This window comes from Abramis brama (genome assembly GCF_963993115.1).
Source record: "Abramis brama genome assembly, chromosome: 24".
NCBI lineage: Eukaryota > Metazoa > Chordata > Actinopteri > Cypriniformes > Leuciscidae > Abramis > Abramis brama.
In genome coordinates, this window is record NC_139986.1 from 512404 (window position 1) to 538262 (window position 25859).

At 44.2% G+C, this 25859-nt stretch overlaps 1 protein-coding gene across 3 annotated transcripts in view; it reads left to right on the top strand.

Moving 5' to 3' along the window:
• Positions 1-25859, top strand: part of dnajc13 (DnaJ heat shock protein family (Hsp40) member C13) — a 113361-nt gene that overhangs the window by 82371 nt on the left and 5131 nt on the right. For all 3 annotated transcript variants that reach the window (XM_084102905.1, XM_084102903.1, XM_084102904.1), the window contains 20 exons: positions 3277-3478; positions 3577-3692; positions 4100-4178; positions 4265-4400; positions 5053-5237; positions 9422-9496; positions 9578-9697; positions 11948-12334; positions 13466-13579; positions 17771-17887; positions 18097-18274; positions 18361-18452; positions 18540-18639; positions 19683-19757; positions 19872-19984; positions 20130-20299; positions 22587-22629; positions 22709-22882; positions 23551-23730; positions 24247-24387. In XM_084102905.1, coding sequence (XP_083959031.1) covers positions 3277-3478; positions 3577-3692; positions 4100-4178; positions 4265-4400; positions 5053-5237; positions 9422-9496; positions 9578-9697; positions 11948-12334; positions 13466-13579; positions 17771-17887; positions 18097-18274; positions 18361-18452; positions 18540-18639; positions 19683-19757; positions 19872-19984; positions 20130-20299; positions 22587-22629; positions 22709-22882; positions 23551-23730; positions 24247-24387 — 2797 coding nt within the window. The remainder of the gene's footprint in view (positions 1-3276; positions 3479-3576; positions 3693-4099; positions 4179-4264; positions 4401-5052; positions 5238-9421; positions 9497-9577; positions 9698-11947; positions 12335-13465; positions 13580-17770; positions 17888-18096; positions 18275-18360; positions 18453-18539; positions 18640-19682; positions 19758-19871; positions 19985-20129; positions 20300-22586; positions 22630-22708; positions 22883-23550; positions 23731-24246; positions 24388-25859) is intronic.

Consider the following 25859-nt stretch of genomic DNA (forward strand, 5'->3'; position numbering starts at 1 on the left):
GAAGAACACACACAGATGAAGAACACACACACAGATGAACACACACACACAGATGAAGAACACACACACAGATGAACACACACACACAGATGAAGAACACACACACACAGATGAAGAACACACACACAGATGAAGAACACACACACAGATGAAGAACACACACACACAGATGAAGCACACACACACAGATGAAGAACACACACAGATGAAGAACACACACAGAGATGAAGAACGCACACACAGATGAAGAACACGCACACACAGATGAAGAACACACACAGATGAAGAACACACACACACACAGATGAAGAACACACACAGATGAAGAACGCACACACAGATGAAGAACACGCACACACAGATGAAGAACACACACACACAGATGAAGAACACACACACAGATGAAGAACACACACACACAGATGAACACACACACAGATGAAGAACACACACAGATGAAGAACACACACACAGATGAAGAACACACACACACAGATGAAGAACACACACAGATGAAGAACGCACACACAGATGAAGAACACGCACACACAGATGAAGAACACACACACACAGATGAAGAACGCACACACAGATGAACACACACACAGATGAAGAACACACACACACACAGATGAAGAATATACACACAGATGAAGAACACACACAGATGAAGAACACACACACACAGATGAAGAATATACACACAGATGAAGAACACACACACACAGATGAAGAATATACACACAGATGAAGAACACACACACACAGATGAAGAACACACACACACAGATGAAGAATATACACACAGATGAAGAACACACACACACAGATGAAGAACACACACACACAGATGAAGAACACACACACACAGATGAAGAATATACACACAGATGAAGAATATACACACAGATGAAGAACACACACACACAGATGAAGAACACACACACAGATGAAGTACACACACACACAGATGAAGAATATACACACAGATGAAGAATATACACACAGATGAAGAACACACACACACAGATGAAGAACACACACACAGATGAAGAACACACACACACAGATGAAGAACACACACACACAGATGAAGAACACACACACACAGATGAAGAACACACACACACAGATGAAGAATATACACACAGATGAAGAATATACACACAGATGAAGAACACACACACACAGATGAAGAACACACACACAGATGAAGTACACACACACACAGATGAAGAATATACACACAGATGAAGAATATACACACAGATGAAGAACACACACACACAGATGAAGAACACACACACAGATGAAGTACACACACACACAGATGAAGAATATACACACAGATGAAGAATATACACACAGATGAAGAACACACACACACAGATGAAGAACACACACACAGATGAAGTACACACACACACAGATGAAGAATATACACACAGATGAAGAATATACACACAGATGAAGAACACACACACACAGATGAAGAACACACACACAGATGAAGTACACACACACACAGATGAAGAATATACACACAGATGAAGAATATACACACAGATGAAGAACACACACACACAGATGAAGAACACACACACAGATGAAGAACACACACACACAGATGAAGGCTATCACCTGACCAAGCTCAATCCTCTAAGACTGAACATTACTCTGGAGAGTCTGCTCTGTATGTTCGACCGCACAAGAGGCGTGATCAACGGCAGAGTTCAAATGACTCTGTACGCAATTGGATAGTCCTTCAACCAATCAGACCAACGATCCGGGAGACGTACTTTGCAGAGCGACGCGAAAACTCCAGGCAGGAAACGTGTCAACAAACGTGTTGGTTTGTAGCATTGATCAGTGGTTTGCAGAAGCAATGGCAAAGTGAGTGGTGTTTACACCCACTCGAGCGATTTGTTTGCTAAACTAAAGAAGCCATTGAGCGTCGTCGAGAGGTTAAAAGGAATTGGATTGACGGTCGTGCGAAAGACGTCATCGTGTTGAACCCGCGGTGGATGAGCCAGTTTGTGATTGGTCCCCGCAGATTTGTAGCGGAAGCAAGATAGATATATGTACAGGTTTCCAGCCTGAGCTGCAGGGCGAAATCAAGTCTAAGCTACACACACAATTATGTCACAATGCACATCGTGTGTACTGTGGAGTATTCAGTGTAAACAGAGTCTGTTATGTCCTACACAAACGAAAACAAATCGGACCAGATGTGTAACTATATCCGTGCAATCACTCTTAAAGGGACAGCAGCCTCATAATCTGTTGCCATCCGTTTCATTCATGTTAATAGAAAAAAACGCTCACTGAATCACTTTTTTATCTTTAATGTGAATCAATTTATATTTAATTCATACAGTGAAGACTATACAGTGTTTAATTTTTACATTTGATTATTCAATTTCGGTAGTTTTTCTAACTACATGTTTATTAAACCTATGCTACTGTACCTGAAAAAGTTAAAGTTTATTTAATTTGTATATTTTTCTATTATATTTATCCTATTGTTTGTAATTTGCTTCTATGTTTTATTTTTAATATAAAAAAATTGCTTTAATACAGAAGACTATGTGTTATGATTGTAGTCAGCTTAAAGGGCATTTGTTTTATAATAGTGGGATGACTAAAATGGGAAGGAAAAACTAAATAAATGTCAAGGTCCTATTCCAAGGTTCTAGACCTATTAAACTGTCTACCGTAGTCAAATAAGAAAAGTAACAACACCGTAAACTACAATCAAAATGCACATATTGAATCGAAATTTGATTCAAAATTGAGAATCAATTTTAAATCGAGTCGTGACCTCAAGAATCGAATCGTGAGGTACCAAAAGATTCCCACCCCTAAAAAAGACTGATCACACTTTATGATCAGTGTCTTTAACTGCTGTGTACTAACATTTTAATTAATCATGATGCAATGCATACATACATGTTTTGCACTCGTTCTTGTTTAAAAAATAAATGCATGTAATTAATTCCAGTAATTACATCTATAATTTACACTTTAAACCACCCTTAAACTTACCCGTATCCACCAAACCTGTCCTAACCTTCCCAGTATCCAGCTCAATTGCAGCACGAGTGTTTTAATACATCATCAACACAATATTCTTAACATACATTTTTTGATGCAATTACATAGTAGTTAATGGGGGGGAACTTAGTAAATCTGCACATTGACATGGTCCATCATCCTCTGCTGGTAGTTTACGGACTCTCTCTCTCTGTGTGTGTGTGTGTGTGTGTGTGTGTGCAGGCGTCTGATGATCGAGAAGATCGCGGCTCACCTGGCAGACTTCTCCCCTCGCCTGCAGAGCAACACGCGAGCGCTGTACCAGTACTGCCCGATCCCAATGGTCAGCTTCCCACAGCTCGACTCCGAGCTCTTCTGCAACATCTACTACCTGAGACACCTGTGCGACTCCACACGCTTCCCCAACTGGCCCATCCGAGACCCTGTACGCTCACATCAGCTCTCCACTTCCCTCTCCTGTATGTGTGTGTGATTGTGTCTCTGTATCACTCAGTGTGTGTGTGTGATTATCGCCCCCTGCAGGTGAAACTGCTGAAGGACACGCTGGACGCCTGGAAGAGAGAGGTGGAGAAGAAGCCTCCCTCCATGTCTGTGGACGACGCCTACGAAGTGCTCAACCTCCCCAACGGACAGGGACAGTGAGTCACATGCTCTTTTATTATTATTTTACTTTTCACCAAAACCAGTCGGTTTCCCATTCTGACCTGTAAATGAAAGGGAAGTTGTGCTGGTCTTTTCTCCTCTATTGTTTCGTATATCCGAGTGAAACGCTTGAACAAGATCAAATGTGGGCGGGGCTTGATTGTGTCTGTGGGGAATTGATTGGCTGGTTGGATGGTTGTGGTTTGCTATTGGCTGATCTCATGTGAGTGAGAGGAGAAGAGATGCTGCAAGAGGAACTTATTCTGATTCAAGATTACTAACATAATAATGATGTGCACCCATAAATCATTTAGAATAAAATATGATGATATTATGTATGTGACACTATGCTTTTGTTTGTAATCTTTGTGATTTGATATGAGTTTGTGTGCTTTTTTCTAAGGCATGACGAGAGTAAAATAAGGAAAGCTTACTTCAGATTGGCTCAAAAATACCATCCAGACAAAAACCCAGAGGGCAGGGTAAGTATTCATCACTCAGTCTGATTATCACTGAACAAAGCCATGTGAGAGTCTATAACCAGGCTGTACAATGTGTGTGTGTTCAGGACATGTTTGAGAAGGTGAACAAAGCCTACGAGTTCTTATGCACTAAATCAGCCCGGATCGTGGACGGCCCAGACCCAGAAAACATCATCCTGATCCTGAAGGCCCAGAGTATCCTGTTCAACAGACACAAACAGGGTCAGAACCGCTAACTCCATGCTAACTCCACGCTAAAGGCCCTGATGCACTCACAGACAGCCTCCGTTTCCTTCTACGCTTTTTTGCTTACATTCTTTTGTTCAAAAATAAGTTTGGTAAACCCCTTTCAGTGATAAACTATTAGCAAACATCCCGATGCTGCTGAGAGTGGCGTTTAGATGAATATGTGCTGCACTTTCCTCTCAGTAACTGAATAAACACAATAAAACTGAGAGAACAGCGGTTCAGAAAGCATCTAAACACAGAGATGTAGATGTTTGATCAGATCTGAGATTCAGATCTTCAGTCATGTTTATTTATACAGCTTTAATGTGATTAATGTGATTCAATGTAATTTATACAGCACTTTATACAATAGATGCTTTAAAACAGCAGCTTTACAGAATTAAACATGAAAAACAGTGTCAGAGCCTCAGAGCCACACCCACCTATTACATCATCAACACACAGACCAATGGGAGCTCAGAGGCGTTTATCAGCCAGTAGTTTGAAGTTACGTCACACCAGTTCGTTCTTCTGTCTCTTGAAGTATATCGGGGCCTTAAAGCAGAATCAGATCACATCTCTAGTTCAGATTCCTGATGTTCACACAATAAACAAGTGATTTGGATTGAACTCTCTCTCTTCTCAGAATTGGAGCCGTATAAATATGCCGGCTACCCCATGCTAATTAAGACCATCACCATGGAGACGGGTGATGAGCAGCTCTTCTCCAAAACTGCTCCTCTGTTGCCGGCAGCCGCTGAACTGGCCTTCCATACGGTGAACTGTTCAGCCCTCAACGCAGAGGAGCTGCGGCGGGAGAACGGCATCGAGGTGAGAGAGTGCTAAAGCGCAGTGAAGCGCAGTGAATTACAGTTAAAGCGCGGTGAAGCACCGTTAAAGCGCAGTGAAGCACAGTTAAATCGCAGTCATGCACAGTCAAAGCGCAGTGAAGCACAGATAAAGCGCGGTGAAGCACAGTTAAAGCGCAGTGAAGCACAGTTAAAGCACCCTGAAGCACAGTTAAAGCGCAGTGAAGAAGTTAAAGCGCAGTGAAGCACAGTTAAAGAGCTATGAAGCACAGTTAAAACGCAGTGAAGCACAGTTAAAGCACCCTGAAGCACAGTTAATGTGCAGTGAAACACAGTTAAAGCGTAGTGAAGCACAAAGCGCCATGAAGCACAGTTAAAGCGCCATGAAGCACAGTTAATGTGCAGTGAAACACAGTTAAAGCGTAGTGAAGCACAAAGCGCAATGAAGCACAGTTAATGTGCAGTGAAACACAGTTAATGTGCAGTGAAACAGTTAAAGCGCCATGAAGCACAGTTAAAGCGCAATGAAGCACAGTTAATGTGCAGTGAAACACAGTTAAAGAGCAGTGAAGCACAGTTAAAGAACAGTGAAGCACAGTTAAAGAACAGTGAAGCACAGTTAAAGAACAGTGAAGCACAGTTAAACAGCAGTGAAGCACAGTTAAAGCACCCTGAAGCACAAAGCGCCCTGAAGCACAGTTAAAGCGCAGTGAAGCACCATGAAAGCGCAGTGAAGCACCGTTAAAGCGCGGTGAAGCACAGTTAATGTGCTGTAAAACACAGTTAAAGAGCAGTGAAGCAGTTAAAGAACAGTAAAGCACAGTTAAAGAACAGTGAAGCACAGTTAAAGAGCAGTGAAGCACAGTTAAAGCACCCTTAAGCACAAAGCGCCCTGAAGCACAGTTAAAGCGCGGTGAAGCACAGTTAAAGCGCGGTGAAGCACAGTTAAAGCGCAGTGAAGCACAGTTAAAGAGCCATGAAGCACAGTTAAAACGCAGTGAAGCACAGTTAAAGCACCCTGAAGCACAGTTAATGTGCAGTGAAACACAGTTAAAGCGTAGTGAAGCACAAAGCGCCATGAAGCACAGTTAAAGCGCCATGAAGCACAGTTAATGTGCAGTGAAACACAGTTAAAGCGTAGTGAAGCACAAAGCGCAATGAAGCACAGTTAATGTGCAGTGAAACACAGTTAAAGAGCAGTGAAGCACAGTTAAAGAACAGTGAAGCACAGTTAAAGAACAGTGAAGCACAGTTAAACAGCAGTGAAGCACAGTTAAAGCACCCTGAAGCACAAAGCGCCCTGAAGCACCATGAAAGCGCAGTGAAGCACCGTTAAAGCACCCTGAAGCACAGTTAATGTTAATGTGCAGTGAAACACAGTTAAAGAGCAGTGAAGCACAGTTAAAGAACAGTGAAGCACAGTTAAAGGACCCTGAAGCACAGTTAAAGAACAGTGAAGCACAGTTAAAGCACCCTGAAGCACAGTTAAAGCGCAGTGAAGCAGTTAAAGCGCAGTGAAGCACAGTTAAAGAGCTATGAAGCACAGTTAAAACGCAGTGAAGCACAGTTAAAGCACCCTGAAGCACAGTTAATGTGCAGTGAAACACAGTTAAAGCGTAGTGAAGCACAAAGCGCCATGAAGCACAGTTAAAGCGCCATGAAGCACAGTTAATGTGCAGTGAAACACAGTTAAAGCGTAGTGAAGCACAAAGCGCAATGAAGCACAGTTAATGTGCAGTGAAACACAGTTAATGTGCAGTGAAACACAGTTAAAGCGCCATGAAGCACAGTTAAAGCGCAATGAAGCACAGTTAATGTGCAGTGAAACACAGTTAAAGAGCAGTGAAGCACAGTTAAAGAACAGTGAAGCACAGTTAAACAGCAGTGAAGCACAGTTAAAGCACCCTGAAGCACAAAGCGCCCTGAAGCACAGTTAAAGCGCAGTGAAGCACCATGAAAGCGCAGTGAAGCACCGTTAAAGCGCGGTGAAGCACCCTGAAGCACAGTTAATGTGCTGTAAAACACAGTTAAAGAGCAGTGAAGCAGTTAAAGAACAGTAAAGCACAGTTAAAGAACAGTGAAGCACAATTAAAGAGCAGTGAAGCACAGTTAAAGCACCCTGAAGCACAAAGCGCCCTGAAGCACAGTTAAAGCGCGGTGAAGCACAGTTAAAGCGCGGTGAAGCACAGTTAAAGCGCAGTGAAGCACAGTTAAAGAGCCATGAAGCACAGTTAAAACGCAGTGAAGCACAGTTAAAGCACCCTGAAGCACAGTTAATGTGCAGTGAAACACAGTTAAAGCGTAGTGAAGCACAAAGCGCAATGAAGCACAGTTAATGTGCAGTGAAACACAGTTAAAGAGCAGTGAAGCACAGTTAAAGCGCGGTGAAGCACAGTAAAAGCGCCCTGAAGCACAGTTAAAGTGCAGTGAAGCACAGTTAAAGCGCCCTGAAGCACAGTTAATGCGCAGTGAAGCACAGTTAAAGCGCGGTGAAGCACAGTTAAAGCGCGGTGAAGCACAGTAAAAGCGCCCTGAAGCACAGTTAAAGTGCAGTGAAGCATAGTTAAAGCGCCCTGAAGCACAGTTAATGCGCCGTGAAGCACAGTTAAAGCGCAGTGAAGCACAGTTAATTTGCTGTGAAACACAGTTAAAGAGCAGTGAAGCACAGTTAAAGAACAGTGAAGCACAGTTAAAGAGCAGTGAAGCTCAGTTAAAGCACCCTGAAGCACAGTTAAAGCGCCCTGAAGCACAGTTAAAGCGCAGTGAAGCACAGTTAATGTGCTGTGAAACACAGTTAAAGAGCAGTGAAGCACAGTTAAAGAACAGTGAAGCACAGTTAAAGAGCAGTGAAGCACAGTTAAAGCACCCTGAAGCACAGTTAAGGGCAATTCCACGCAAAGGTCATCCTTACCATGAAAAAATAAAGTTTTTACCTAAAGATCAAAACCCCTTTTAAGTTGTCCATTTAGGTCTGTAATATACTGTATTAATGTGCTGTATTTTAAGAAAATTGCCTTGTTTTTCCACCACATATGAGGTGAGCAACAATGTTAAAATTTTAATTTCATCCAGCCATATTTCATGCTTTCAAAAGAGGTATCAAAGACCCCCCTTTTAAAAACTTAATTTGAACATAAAGCATTTTGCTGAAAGATGGAGGCATGCCTGAGAAATAAATATACTAATTTGGTCTTAACAGCACTTCCTGTTGAATTTATAAGGGCTTTAATAAAGAGGTCTCGACGCTTCAGTGCTCTGTCACGTCCGTAACGTTTTAAAGATTAAGTTTATATAATATAACAATTATAAATGCAAATAACTTGAAACTTTATATGCAAAGCTAAACTATGTTTATGCTTACTAGGATCGACATTTCATTCCACTACTTTGCTCTGAACAACCATAATAATGTGTTACGGACGTGACCGTTACGGACGCTTCACATCAAATCATATGCACTTGTGATCGGTTTCAGGCTTACCATATATTCAATGCATATCCAATAATCGCAATAATATTTGTGCTTTGTTAGTTTTAATATGAAAAAATGTCTCAACTTTCAAATTCAGTCTATTTTATAACAAAATGTAAACAATAGAGACCGCTCTTTAATACGGCGTGGTATATTTCTGTATATAGCGCCTCAGTGCGCGGCGGATAAAGTGCACATGAACGGATCTTCTCTTCCTCTGCCAGTTACAGGACGAAATATGAATATCAGAAGGTAGTATATGATACAGTACAACTTAAAGAAGAGCATATGTCTTATAGCCATAGGACACTTCCTTCGGGATGTTGCGTTTTTCCCTCTTGGTTAAAACATGAATATTCATCATAATCCCGCGATCAAGCTGACAAAATAACAGTGATATTGCAATCATTTTGACTCACGACTTAAAAGTAGTTTAAAAGTAGACATTTCAGACGTCCTATAGATATATTTATCAGGTATGTGAGGCAAGTAGCCTACATTATACGCGGAGTTTCGGTTCATTTATGAGGCGCAGTGAAGCACAGTTAAATCGCAGTGAAGCACAGTTAATGTACAGTTAAAGAGCAGTGAAGCACAGTTAAAGCGCAGTGAAGCACAGTTGAATCGCAGTGAAACACAGTTAAATCGCAGTGAAGCACAGTTAATGTACAGTTACCAGCCGTGTGCCTGAGATCGGATGCTAACGCTGTGTGTGTGTGTGTGTGTGTGTGCAGATGCTGATGGAGGCTCTGTGTCGCTGCGTGGCTGTGCTCAAGGCCTCCAGCAAACCTGAGGACATGGCAGTACAGGTGCGTCCACAACCACAGTCAACCATCACTGAGCACATGAAGAGCGAGCTCACAGTGTGTGTGTGTGTGTGTGTTCTTCAGGTGTGCGGGCACGTCTGTCGGTGCTATAGCGTCGCTGCTCAGTTCGAGGAGTGCAGGGAGAAAATTGTTGAGCTTCCCAACATTATCAGAGATGTCTGTCACATTCTCTATTACAGCAAGGTAAGAACACCCATGGCTTTATTGCACAAACATGAGTCCTGTACAGTGTCATAGACCATGAAATAGAGAATATGGAAACAGAATTATGGAATAGGTATGAACCTTTACAGATGCTAGCCCTCAAAGTGCCCTATCATGCTATTTTAAAGGCTCTTTACTTTGTTTTGTAGTTTCCTTCAACAAGTTTACATGCATCTGAGAAAAAAAAAAAAAAAAAAACTTTAATGTTCTCATAATAAACATTGAACATCCCTTAATTTCTCAGAGTCTGAAACGGTTAGTTCGAAGATTCAGTCTCTCTAAACCCCGCCTCTCTGAGAGCTGCTCTGCTCTGATAGGTCGGAAACCAAACACTCATATCATATCTGAATTTCAGCTCTTGATCACAGAGATACGAACAGTAACGATGATGTGGGTTTTACCGTATCAATCTCATCAAAATGGATTTGCTTTGGCAGCAGAAAACAGCGTCTTCTCGACAACACGAACCAAACTCTTCCATGCTGCGTCCCAATTCACCGACTTATACTACGACCTAAAAGTATGTATCTTTTTGTGAAGATAAAGTACATACTTTTGAGTGTGTAGCAAAAGAGTAGGCAAGCCTTGGGACATAATACTTTGTCATCTTAACGGACAGATCTTTCGCGTGCATCCTGTCACCGTAAACTGCCCTGTCAATCATCTTGTCACAGTTAAAATCCTCCATTCAATCTAATTTAATTTCCTACCGTTTCAGAGAGAAATGTAATTGCACATTCATCTGCCAGTTGTGGGTCTTTCATGCAGAGACTCTCCTCATGTGCTTGCAATTTGAATATAATGATGCATTTAAAAGTTAATGGCTAAACGTATCTTTACAAAAGTTCACAATGCTGCTGCAGATGCAAAATAATGTAGAAAACATTGAATAAATAAATTTTCGCCAGGTTAGATACTGATAATTAATCACTCAAACCCCTTGATCTAAACCTCTCTACATAACCGCCGGACTCGCGTGCCTCCATGTCTGTAGTTTTTAAACACTTTTCACTCGTGTTTGTAGTTCCAACTGAATTCCTCATCCAGCACGCGATGGGTTGTGGGCAATATTAGCCGTTAGAGTGCGCATCGATCTGCACTTCGGATTCTGACCGGAAATAGTAGACCATCCGGGTATCTTTGGAACACTCATTTCAACATACTACGATTTGGGATGTAGTAATTCGAATCATTTTCGAATACTATTTAGGATGGATAGTATTCGAACTGGGATGCAGCACCAGTCTCAGATATACTACAGTGTTTGAGGGCGGGGCTAAGAGACGTTCAGCCAATCAAGACCAGAGGCTGGCATTATGCCAATTAGTTACAAACAGGAAGTGAGACTGAATTATTGACGACTCGTTTCAGGTCAGAATCACTTCTTTCTTTTAGGAGACAAAAACTCCATTTATCTACACTTTGAAACTTTCCAGAGCTTTTACATTCACAAACAGTTTTATTACACACTACATCAATTATATTTGTAAAAAGCATAATGGGGCACATTAAAAGGGCTGTAGTCTACTCATAATTCTTTTATTGTTTTTTGTAAGTTACAAGGTATATATTACAGATAATAAGTTCACTTAAAATGTTACTTTGGATTTCCAAAATAAATTGTTTTATTAATATAACGAAATCGCAACAAAATGTACCTACTGTAGTAAAAATAGCAAATTATACATAATTACAAGCAACTAAACCAACCCTAACCCTACAGTACGTACATGCTGTTCATTAATATTACTCAGATTTGTGTATTTTACAGTGCAACAAGGACACCTTAAAATAAAGGGTTACACTTTATTTTAAGGTGTCATTGTTACAGTGTACTTACTATAGGGTTAGGGTAGGATTAGGGTTTGGCTGAGGTTTAGTTGCATGTAATTATGCATAATTTACTGTTATTACTATGGTAAGTACATGAAACACTGTAAAATAACAGGGCCTTTTAGTCCCTTTTAGACCCTATTTCTGAGTTTGAGTAATGTTTTTTAATTAATGTGTTACCCTTATGAAAGTCTAATACCGTGTCTACACCGAATGCAACAATGTGAACGTTGCAAATCGATTTGCTCGTGTCAGAAGTAGAACAAGCGCTTGAAGAACTTCAGAAATACAGGCATCAGTTTAGTGTCAACAGCAGCACTGATTATAATGGCTTCTGTAATGCCTCTATAATAATAATATAATATATAATAAACGTGTCTGCTCTCTCTGTCTCAGGGTCTGCCCCGTCTGGCGTCGGTGGCGGTTCAGTGTGTGAGCTCGTTCGCCATGGACTTCTTCCTGCAGACGCACCTGTACCAGGCCGGTGTCCTCTGGCACCTGCTAGCGAACCTGTTCTGCTACGACTTCACACTGGAGGAGAGCGGCGTCCAGGCCAGCCAGGAGAGCAACCAGCAGGAGGTGTCGAACCGGCTGGCCAAGCTGAGCCTGCTGGCCCTGGGCCGTCTGGCGGGGTACAGCTCTGCTCGAGAACCAGAGGACGGGCCTGTCGGAGAACCCAACGGAGCCGCTCACCCGCCGGAGAACCCTGCCATCCGTAAGAGCCTGGCTGCCATGCTCACGCCATACATCTCTCGCAAACTGGGCGGCAGCTCCCCGGCCGAGGTGAGAAACACTCTACTAGAGGCTTTATATGAAGACAAACTGTGTTCATTTTGACAGAAAATTTTGATTTAGTTTTAGTCATAGTCTTTTGACTAAAATGCCATTTAGTTTTAGTCATATTTTAGACATCTGAATTATTTTAGTTTGTCTAGTTTTAGTCAACTAAATACATTAAGATTGACTAAATCTACTGTAGATTTAGTCGACTAAAATATTGATGTATTTCGTTGACTAAAACTAGATTTCGTTGACTAAAATCTAATGGGTTTAGTTAGATTGTAATGCATTAATTTAGAATTTCTCTAAAATTTCCAAACCCATTATATACTCCCGTAGAAAACATATATTTCCCTGTTGATATGAATCATTTTAAAGTTTGGAACATGCAATACAGACACAGATTTAACTGCTGTTTAACTGCTGTGACATAAAACAAATCTTAAAATTAACTTAACCACTTCTCATAAAGTAGAGTTCTGTAAAGACATAACAAACTGTGTTTACGTGAATACTCTCCAAAAAACGGACACTTAGACATAATGTCGTGTGTATTTGTCCATTCAGACGCGAAAAAGAGCTCAGTTCAGGACTCGCACTCTGTATAGCTTTCTATGTGCACAACTGCACGCTTCGAGTGTGTGTGTGTGTGTGTGTAACCGTACCAAATACAGCTTTCTTTTGCATCGTCACTCTTACTCAGATCTATCCATGTCTGCTCTTCTCCTTCTCCCAGACGTTTACACTGTTGAATGTTTCATGAGACATGTCTCAAGCGCATGCCAGCTCATGTCCCGCTTCTCATCATTCTGACTGGATCTCTGCCCAGATCGCCCCTCCCTAACATTTTCGTCTAATTTTTATTCGTTGACGAAAATGTCAGTAGATTTTCGTCATAGTTTTTGTCATTCAAAACTGTTTTTTATTGTTATCGTCTCTGAAAAAATGTTAACGAAAATAATGACAAATTATTTGTCAATGAAATGAACACTGTAACCAAACACACAATACTGTATGACTGAAGGGTGGCTTCAAACATGGCTCATCATATTTTAGGTTTGGAAGTGTCTGTTTTATAATATAAACATTCAAATGTGCTTGTTTGTTCATATGTGGTTCTTGTGTTCGTATCAGGTTCTGAAGTTGTTGAATAGCAACTCGGAGAACCCGTATCTGATCTGGAACAACGGGACGCGAGCCGAGCTAATGGAGTTCCTGGAGGAGCAGCAGGAGAGCAACATCAAGAGAGTGAGACACACACACACACACACACACACACACTCCACCTCACACACTCCTCTCACACTCCTCACACACTTTCTTACACATTCATCACATTCCTCCTCTCACATTCCTCCTCTCACATTCCTCCTCTCACATTCCTCCTCTCACATTCCTCCTCTCACACTCCTCACACACTCCTCACACACTCCTCTCACACTACTCACCTCACACTCACTCCTCTCACACTCACCACACACTCCTCTCCACACACTCCTCTCACACTCACCACACACTCCTCTCACACTCACCACACACTCCTCTCCACACACTCCTCTCACACTCACCACACACTCCTCTCACACTCACTCCTCTCACACTCACCACACACTCCTCTCACACTCACTCCTCTCACTCCTCCTCTCACACTCACTCCTCTCACTCCTCCTCTCACACTCACTCCTTTCACACTCCTCACACACTCCTCTCACACTCACTCCTCTCACACTCACTCCTCTCACACTCACTCCTCTCACACTCACTCCTCTCACACTCCTCACACACTCCTCTCACACTCCTCACACTCACCACTAAGGGTGTCACGATTCTCCAAATCCTCGATTCGATTACATTTTCGATTCTAAAGTCACGGTTCGATTCGATTCTCGATTTGTTTGATTGTAAAAAAATTGCATCACAATAAGTGTATTGTGATTGTCACTAACATTTTAGTAACTAAACTGAATTTTATTAGGTTTAGTGACAACATGTTACAATGTTTACATGGTACAATTTCTGGTAAGCTACACATTTTTATTATTTCAATTCAATTAAATTATTGTGATTTGATTTAATATTGACTCATTTGGATAAATATTAGGTAGGCTACACAAGATAGGCGTTAATTTGTCTCAAAAAAACAAACAAAAAAACTCACCTAATGCTGTAAACATACAGAGAGCCCTATCAGCTGGTAGTAGGCTATTATTTAAGGTTAAAAATAATTAAATATAATACGTTTTTTTATTATAATAACTTTATTTAATGATATAAGTAAAAAATATAATATGTAATATAGAACACATATTTAGCAAAATACTCTATAGCTATTTTTTTTTCTTGCCAACTACGTGCTATAGCCTATAAACGGCTTTCCTGAGGTAAATGTGACATAATTGTTCTCCAGCTATGTTACTGACCTCTTCACGCTGATGAAAAACACTGATTGATCGATATTATGTATGAGGAATATAGCCTACATTTCGGTAAGTTGTAGTTGTAGTATCTTTCAACAGTGTTCGTGTTTTTTTTTTTTACTATTAGCTAGTATAGATGATCGGTTCACGTGCGCTAGGGATCTGTCACGTAACATTTACAAGCGTCAAAACGGTATTTATTGTTTGAATTTTGTAATCAAATTTACAGAATCTGAGAGCTGAGATTTTTTTATATCATAAAGTAACCTACTCTAGTCTGTCGGTCTCCGTGTCCTCTTTGCTTCGCGATTTTTCTGTGCGTGAGAGCGTGTGAAAAGTGTCAATTGCCTGTGTCTCACGGTGAATGCGTGAGAGTTGGCAGCTCTGGCAGCACTTCAACACGTGTGTTTTTTTTGTGTGTTTTTTTGCTTGGCAAGCCGAGCTGACGTGACAGGGGGCGTGACAGCATCGACGATTCCATTTTTTGATTCGATAATCGAGATTGAGCACTCCTCCTCTCACACTCACTCCTCTCACACACTCCTCTCACACTCACTCCTCTCACTCTCCTCCTCTCACACTCACTCCTCTCACTCCTCCTCTCACATTCCTCCTCTCACTCTCCTCCTCTCACTCTCCTCACACACTCACTCCTCTCACTCCTCCTCTCACACTCACTCCTCTCACTCTCACTCCTCTCACTCCTCCTCTCACACTCCTCCTCTCACTCTCCTCCTCTCACACTCCTCACACACTCCTCCTCTCACACTCCTCCTCTCACTCTCCTCCTCTCACACTCCTCTCACACTCCTCACACACTCCTCCTCTCACACACCTCACACACTCCTCACACACTCCTCACATACACTCCTCCTCTCACACTCCTCACACACTCCTCTCACTCTCCTCACACACTCCTCCTCACACACTCCTCCTCACACACTCCTCTCACTCTCCTCACATACTCCTCTCACTCTCCTCACACACTCCTCACACTCCTCACACACTCCTCCTCTCACACACCTCACACACTCCTCTCACACACTCCTCACACACTCCTCACATACACTCCTCCTCTCACACTCCTCACACACTCCTCTCACTCTCCTCACACACTCCTCCTCACACACTCCTCTCACTCTCCTCACATACTCCTCTCACTCTCCTCACACACTCCTCTCACTCTCCTCACACACTCCTCCTCTCACACTCACTCCTCTCACACTCCTCACACACTCCTCACACTCCTCCTCTCACTCTCCTCACACACTCCTCTCACTCTCCTCACACACTCCTCACACACTCCTCACACTCCTCCTCTCACTCTCCTCACACACTCCTCACACTCCTCCTCTCACACTCCTCTCACACACTCCTCTCACACTCCTCACACACTCCTCTCACTCTCCTCACACACTCCTCACACACTCCTCTCACACACTCCTCACACACTCCTCTCACACACTCCTCCTCTCACACGCCTCACACACTCCTCACACACTCCTCACACACTCCTCTCACACTCCTCACACACTCCTCCCACACACTCCTCCCACACTCCTCACATACACTCCTCCTCTCACACTCCTCACACACTCCTCTCACTCTCCTCACACACTCCTCACACACTCCTCTCACTCTCCTCACACACTCCTCTCACTCTCCTCACACACTCCTCCTCTCACACTCCTCACACTCCTCCTCTCACACTCCTCACACACTCCTCTCACTCTCCTCACACACTCCTCTCACTCTCCTCACACACTCCTCACACTCCTCCTCACACTCCTCTCACACACTCCTCACACACTCCTCTCACACTCCTCACACACTCCTCTCACTCTCCTCACACACTCCTCTCACACACTCCTCACACACTTCTCCTCTCACACGCCTCACACACTCCTCTCACTCTCCTCACATACTCCTCACACTCCTCCTCTCACTCCTCCTCTCACACTCACTCCTCTCACTCTCCTCACACACTCCTCTCACACTCCTCACCTCATACTCACTCCTCACACACTCCTCACACACTCCTCTCACTCTCCTCACACACTCCTCCTCTCACACTCCTCACACACTCCTCTCACTCTCCTCACACTCCTCCTCTCACACTCCTCTCACACACTCCTCACACACTCCTCACACACTCCTCACACTCTCCTCACACACTCCACACACTCCTCACACTCCTCCTCTCACTCCTCCTCTCACACTCACTCCTCTCACACTCCTCCACTCACACACTCCTCCACTCACACACTCCTCTCACACTCCTCACCTCACACACTCCTCACACAGTCCTCCTCACACAGTCCTCCTCTCACACTCCTCCTCTCACACTCCTCACACACTCACTCCTCTCACACTCCTCACACACTCCTCTCACTCTCCTCACACACTCCTCACACTCCTCCTCTCACACTCCTCTCACTCTCCTCACACACTCCTCACACACTCCTCCTCTCACACTCACTCCTCTCACACTCCTCCACTCACACACTCCTCACACTCCTCACACTCCTCCATTCACACACTCCTCTCACACTCCTCACACTCACTCCTCACACACTCCTCTCACACTCCTCCACTCACACTCCTCTCACACTCCTCCACTCACACACTCCTCTCACACTCCTCTCACACTCCTCTCACACTCCTCCACTCACACACTCCTCTCACACTCCTCACCTCACACACTCCTTTCACACTCCTCACCTCACACTCACTCCTCACACACTCCTCCTCTCACACTCCTCCTCTCACACTCCTCCTCACACACTCCTCACCTCTCACACACTCCTCTCACACTCCTCACCTCACACTCACTCCTCACACACTCCTCCTCTCACACTCCTCACACACTCCTCATCTTACACACTCCTCGTTTCACACTACTCCTCTCACACTCTTCACACACTCCTCCTCTCACACTCCTCATCTCACACAGCGCTCAGTTTCTCCTCTCTATCTCTCTCTCTCTGTGTGTGTGTGTGTGTGTGTGTGTGTGTGTGTGTAGGGCGAGTGTGATAAGAGCTTCGGATCAGAGTTCTTGTTCAGTGAACACGGGAAGGAGCTGATCGTGGGAGAGATCTTCATCCGGGTATATAACGAGCAGCCTACGTTTCCCCTGGAGGTGAGAGAGCGTTAGTGTTCCTGAGTCTCTTCTGCTCACAAACACAGCATTTATTTTACATAGTCTTTTGTAACATTATAAATATCTTTACTGTCACTTCTGATCAATTTAATGCGTCCTTGATGAATGGAAGTGTACATTTCCAAAGTCTGAACTTAAAGCAGTGTGTTGTGTGTGTCTGTTGAGCGCTGTACTCTCTCTCCCGTTAGTATCCGAAGGCGCTGGCGTCGAGTCTGCTGGATTACGTGGGCTCTCAGGCGCAGTACTTGCACACACTCCTGGCCATGACCCAGGCTAGTAAAGTGGAGTCGCAGCAACACGCCCAGAGACTGCGCTGGGCCGAGATGGCTCTCGAAGCTCTCCGTAACGTCATCAAGAACAACACAGGTGCTCGAGCGAGGAGGTTCTCTGTGACGGTTCCTGTAGGATCAGTGTGTTTAATCTGTGCTGTGTGTGTGTGTGTGGCTCTGCAGGCTCTGAGACTGAGTGCATCGGACACTTCAAGCTGCTCTTCTCTCTGCTGAGGGTTCACGGCGCCGGGAAGGTCCAACAGCTCGCTCTGGAGGTGAGCATGTCCTGCAACACACACGTCTCACACACCGCTGTGATTAGCCACTGTCTCTGTTCTCATCTGCTTGTGCTTTAACTGTAGGTGGTGAACACCGTCACATCAAACCAGGACTGTGTCATTAACATCGCAGAATCACTAGTTCTTCCCAATCTGTTGGTGCTGCTGCACTCCTTACCTTCCAGTAAGACTTCTGAAACATTCAAACACTCGACATGGACTCGACATAGACTCGACATGACATAGTCTCGACATAAACTCGACATAGACATGACATAGACATGTGACATAGACTCGACATAGTCTTGACATAGACTTGACAGTCTCGACATGAACTCGACATAGACATGACATACACGACATAGACACCACGACATAGGCACGGCATGGACTAGACATTTACTCAATATAGACATAACATAGTCTTGTCATAGACACGACATAGACTCGACGTAGACTTCTGGCTTCATCTCTATCTGTTGAACGCTGAAGAACAAACACAGACACACACCTGTATATACAGTGTCTTATACAATGACATTATATTTCTATATACCTCCTTATACATATTCTTTCATAAAAGTCTATATTTAAGCTATTTACACCATTTTTATTTAATTTGGCTATATAAAGCACTTTGAATTATGATTGTGTATGAAATGTGCTGTATAAATAAATGTGGTTTTACCTTAATAGTTCAGTTGGGCATAAAATCCACAATAAATAGTTTTTATAGCAGTTTTTATATGACTATATCTATGATAATGTTTATGATATATCTTATGTTTAATCATAGGATATATTTCTATAATTATGGTAAATCATTTTTTTAATATTTATGAATATGTATTTATAAAATAAAATCCTAAAACTATAATAAATATTTTTCATATTTAAAAAAAATATAGTCCCATAATTATGGTAAATATTTTTTATTATTTAAAACATGTATAAATGTCTCATAAGTTTGGAAAATGTATAATATGTAAAATATTTATGAATATCTATTTATAAAATATAGTCCTAAAACTATTGTAAATATTTTTAATAATTAACAAATATATATGAATCTTATTTAAAAAATATAGTCCTAAACCTTTAGTAAATATTTTTAATGTTTACAAATATTTATGAATATGGTAAATATTTTGAATATTTCAATTGAATTTCAAATATGAAAAATGAAAATTGATTTATTCATGAAAGCCCTGACTCGTGCTCCTGCAGGCCGACAGCTGGTGCTGGAGACGCTTTACGCTCTGACCTCCAACACTAAGATCATCACAGAGGCCATGAACAAAGGTCAGCGTGACATCATTTCCTGTGGGAATACCCCAATAGCAGATTTCCTCTGTGAATCCCTTAGATGGTTTAGTCACTGCAGCTGTGTGTGACCTCTGACCTCTCTCCTCTCAGGTGCGCTGATCTACCTGTTAGATCTGTTCTGTAACTCCACCCACCCTCAGGTGCGCACACAGACCGCAGAGCTCTTCTCCAAGATGACCTCAGACAAGCTGGTGGGACCCAAGGTGAGACTGTGCGTGTGTGAGACTGGCTGTGTGTGGAGACTTTAGCGTAGGAGCAGCACTGCTTCCTTCTCCTGTGTTTCTGATCATAGATGTGTTTATTACCCATAACTCTCTGCCTGCGCTGAGTGTCGAGTGTTTCCCACAGGTGCGTCTGACCCTGGTGCGCTTCTTGCCGGCCGTGTTCATGGATGCCATGCGGGATAATCCCGAGGCGGCTGTGCACATATTCGAGGGAACGCACGAGAACCCGGAGCTGATTTGGAACGACAGCTCGAGAGAGACGGTCTCTACCACCGTCAGAGAGATGATGCTGGAGTGAGTTATCCTACATCACACTATCCTCATTCCCTGATCACTCCTCCTGCTGGAGTGAGCTATCCTACATCACACTATCCTCATTCCCTGATCACTCCTCCTGCTGGAGTGAGCTATCCTACATCACACTATCCTCATTCCCTGATCACTCCTCCTGCTGGAGTGAGTTATCCTACATCACACTATCCTCATTCCCTGATCACTCCTCCTGCTGGAGTGAGCTATCCTACATCACACTATCCTCATTCCCTGATCACTCCTCCTGCTGGAGTGAGCTATCCTACATCACACTATCCTCATTCCCTGATCACTCCTCCTGCTGGAGTGAGTTATCCTACATCACACTATCCTCATTCCCTGATCACTCCTCCTGCTGGAGTGAGCTATCCTACATCACACTATCCTCATTCCCTGATCACTCCTCCTGCTGGAGTGAGCTATCCTACATCACACTATCCTCATTCCCTGATCACTCCTCCTGCTGGAGTGAGCTATCCTACATCACACTATCCTCATTCCCTGATCACTCCTCCTGCTGGAGTGAGCTATCCTACATCACACTATCCTCATTCCCTGATCACTCCTCCTGCTGGAGTGAGCTATCCTACATCACACTATCCTCATTCCCTGATCACTCCTCCTGCTGGAGTGAGCTATCCTACATCACACTATCCTCATTCCCTGATCACTCCTCCTGCTGGAGTGAGTTATCCTACATCACACTATCCTCATTCCCTGATCACTCCTCCTGCTGGAGTGAGTTATCCTACATCACACTATCCTCATTCCCTGATCACTCCTCCTGCTGGAGTGAGCTATCCTACATCACACTATCCTCATTCCCTGATCACTCCTCCTGCTGGAGTGAGCTATCCTACATCACACTATCCTCATTCCCTGATCACTCCTCCTGCTGGAGTGAGCTATCCTACATCACACTATCCTCATTCCCTGATCACTCCTCCTGCTGGAGTGAGCTATCCTACATCACACTATCCTCATTCCCTGATCACTCCTCCTGCTGGAGTGAGTTATCCTACATCACACTATCCTCATTCCCTGATCACTCCTCCTGCTGGAGTGAGCTATCCTACATCACACTATCCTCATTCCCTGATCACTCCTCCTGCTGGAGTGAGTTATCCTACATCTCACTATCCTCATTCCCTGATCACTCCTCCTGCTGGAGTGAGCTATCCTACATCACACTATCCTCATTCCCTGATCACTCCTCCTGCTGGAGTGAGTTATCCTACATCACACTATCCTCATTCCCTGATCACTCCTCCTGCTGGAGTGAGCTATCCTACATCACACTATCCTCATTCCCTGATCACTCCTCCTGCTGGAGTGAGTTATCCTACATCACACTATCCTCATTCCCTGATCACTCCTCCTGCTGGAGTGAGTTATCCTACATCTCACTATCCTCATTCCCTGATCACTCCTCCTGCTGGAGTGAGCTATCCTACATCACACTATCCTCATTCCCTGATCACTCCTCCTGCTGGAGTGAGTTATCCTACATCACACTATCCTCATTCCCTGATCACTCCTCCTGCTGGAGTGAGCTATCCTACATCACACTATCCTCATTCCCTGATCACTCCTCCTGCTGGAGTGAGTTATCCTACATCACACTATCCTCATTCCCTGATCACTCCTCCTGCTGGAGTGAGCTATCCTACATCACACTATCCTCATTCCCTGATCACTCCTCCTGCTGGAGTGAGCTATCCTACATCACACTATCCTCATTCCCTGATCACTCCTCCTGCTGGAGTGAGTTATCCTACATCACACTATCCTCATTCCCTGATCACTCCTCCTGCTGGAGTGAGCTATCCTACATCACACTATCCTCATTCCCTGATCACTCCTCCTGCTGGAGTGAGCTATCCTACATCACACTATCCTCATTCCCTGATCACTCCTCCTGCTGGAGTGAGCTATCCTACATCACACTATCCTCATTCCCTGATCACTCCTCCTGCTGGAGTGAGCTATCCTACATCACACTATCCTCATTCCCTGATCACTCCTCCTGCTGGAGTGAGCTATCCTACATCACACTATCCTCATTCCCTGATCACTCCTCCTGCTGGAGTGAGCTATCCTACATCTCACTATCCTCTTTCCCTGATCACTCCTCCTGCTGGAGTGAGCTATCCTACATCACACTATCCTCATTCCCTGATCACTCCTCCTGCTGGAGTGAGCTATCCTACATCACACTATCCTCATTCCCTGGTCACTCCTGCTCATTTACTCTTCTTACTTTCCTCAGGCATTTTAAGCAGCAGAAAGACAATCCTGATGTCAACTGGAAGGTGAGGTTTTTTTGTGTCGAATTTAGTTTTACAGTCGTGAATTTTCATTATTTTTGATAATTTAATGCGTGCGTCTCAGTTGCCGGAGGAGTTCTCCGTGGCGTACGGAGCGGGACAGGGAGAGCTGGAGGTCGGAGGAGTGTTTCTGCGCATCTTCATCGCTCAGCCCGGATGGGTTCTGCGGAAGCCCAGAGAGTTCCTGGTGTCATTGATGGACACTCTGACGGTGCTGCTGGAGAAGAACAACCCCAGTGTGAGTGTGACTACAGAGATGGGTGTGTGTACGGGTGTGTTCTCCTGACGGGTGCGTGTACTGCTGTGTTCTCCTGACGGGTGCGTGTACTGCTGTGTTCTCCTGACGGGTGTGTGCACGGGTGTGTTCTCCTGACGGGTGTGTGTACATCTGTGTTCTCCTGACGGGTGTGTGTACAGCTGTGTTCTCCTGACGTGTGTGTGCACGTGTGTGTTCTGCTGACGGGTGTGTGTACTGCTGTGTTCTCCTGACGGGTGTGTGCACGTGTGTGTTCTCCTTACGGGTGTGTGCACGGGTGTGTTCTCCTGACGAGTGCGTGTACTGCTGTGTTCTCCTGACGGGTGTGTGCACGTGTGTGTTCTGCTGACGGGTGTGTGCACGTGTGTGTTCTGCTGACGGGTGTGTGCACGGGTGTGTTCTTCTGACGGGTGCGTGTACTGCTGTGTTCTGCTGACGGGTGTGTGCACGGGTGTGTTCTTCTGACGGGTGTTTTCGTGTTATCACTGTGAAGCTGCTTTGATACAATCTGTATTGTAAAAAGCGCTATATAAATAAAGGTAAAGGGTGTGTGTACGGATGTGTTCTCCTGACGGGTGTGTGTACGGGTGTGTTCTGCTGACTGGTGTGTGTACGGGTGTGTTCTCCTGACGGGTGTGTGTTCTCCTCAGGGCGAGGCGCTGGAGACAGTCACCACCGCAGCAGTGTGTCTCTTCAGCACACACACTCAGCTGGCGGATCAGGTGCCTCCTCTCGGGCATCTCCCGCGGGTGCTGACGGCGCTCGCACACAAGAACAACGCTGTGCCCAAGAGTGCCATCAGACTCATACACGTGCTGTCAGACAACGAGGTGCTGCACACACACAAGCTCACACTCTCTCTCACACACACACACACACACACACGCTCACACACAAGCTCACACTCACACACACACACACACACAAGCTCACACTCACACACACACACGCTCAAACTCTCTCTCACACACACACACACTTACTGTGATTGTCAGAAACGGAAGCTTGTTTCTGCCACGCAATATATAAATAAAGGTTATTGAGACTTTTTATCTCACAATTATAAATTCTTGCAAGTGTAATTGCAAGTTTATGACTGAAACAAGTCTCCATAGTTCTAATAATAAACTACTAAGTACACTAATATACTACTTCTATATCAAGTAATTTTAAATAATAAGTAATAAGTGCTGAGTAATGTGGTGTGTGTTGCTGCTACAGCTGTGTGTGGCTGAAGTGTGTATAGTAATAATAAGTGATGTGTGTGTTGCTGCAGCTGTGTATAATAAGTGTGTGTGTGTTGCTGTAGTTGTGTGTGCGGATAATAAGTGTGTGTGTTGCTGCAGTTGTGTGTGCGCTCCATGGCGGCTCTGGAGGCCATCGGGCCGCTGATGACGGGGATGAAGCTCAGGGCTGATATGGCAGGACTGGCCTGTGAGGCTCTGAACCGCATGTTCCAGCGAGAGCAGAACGAGCTCGTGGCTCAGGTGACCCTCACACTCTCACACACACACACACACACACACACACACACACACAGAACAAGCTTGTGGCTCAGGTGACCCTCACACTCTCACACACACTCACAACACACACACAGGATGGCTCAGGAACTGAAAACACACTATATCTGTGCATATATAATATTAATAGTAATAATTAGGGATGCACCGATACCACTTTTTCCAGAACGAGGCCGATACAATACCTGTATTTTCACTGCATTTGTAATTTTTAAATATATTAGGAAAATAAACCAAAAGAATATGAATGATTTTGTTGATTTGTTTAGCAAATTTCCTTCAGTTATTTTCATGCTTAATTAAGCCTGTTAAAATGTATTGAACAAGTTTCTGTTACATTCTCTGTTCATTCTTAGGGTTTGGTATCGTTTGAAATTTAACGATTCCAATTTCGATTCTGCTTATCGATTCCTAATTTCGCTTCCAATAAGGTAAAAAAAAAATCAATATTATTCACATTTAGTCTTATTGCAAAATATTTAATTGTAGCTGAATCTCAGCGGCCTTTAGCACCTGATCATGCGCAGCTGCTTAAGATGTGCTCTAGGGAACCCCTCCCAAGGCACAGAGGACATGCTGGTGAGTCATTCCTACCCCAGATGTGGAGATTTTCTGGGCTAGGAAGGACATCATAGAGTGCTCGGATCAAGAACTTGATCTGCTGTGGATCTGCCTGCCAGATCTCGGTCCAAGAGATCTTCTTTTCCAGCGCACCCTCCCACCTTGTCCATGCTCCCTGCTGCCAACCAAAGCCCTGTGTCTCAGCTGGGACTCTGCTATCTCTAGGCCTTCCTGTGCTCTCCACTTCCTACCTGTCCACACCGTGATGCCTGCTGATGCCACCCTCGGGTCCTTAGAGTCCCGATAGAGTTGTGTTTCTCTGGTGCGAAAGACCTTAAACTCCTCATTGGGGCTGCTAAACTGGAGCTCCCTGATGCTACAGTCAAAGACACTACAAAAATTCATGGCAAGGGCAAAGAGAATAACTGAGATGGTGCACCCAGCTATGATCCCCTTTTCAAGCAGGTGCCATTCTGATGTTTAGTTCCCCGAAGTGACTCTAAGCCTGAAGTTCCTGTAGTAGTTCAGGATGAGGTCCTTTACCTTACTAGGTGCGTGGTGGCGATCCAGGGTTGTCTCAACGAGATTGTGGGGAATGGAGCCGTATGCGTTGGTCAAGCCAAAGCACCACTATGTCTCCCTTTCCTTCGCAAGCCTCTCTGATCAGCTGCGTGACAACCCCAGTGTGTTCTAGGCAACCCGGCACTCCTGGAATGCGACCTTTTTGCACAGAGGTGTCGATGTAACCATTCTTGAGGAGGAAGTCTGTCATCCATCGGGCTAGAACACTGAAGAAGATCTTCCCCTCCACGCTGAGAAGCGAGATGGATCTGAACTGCTCCAGTTTGGTTGAGTTTTCCTCCTTCGGTATCCAG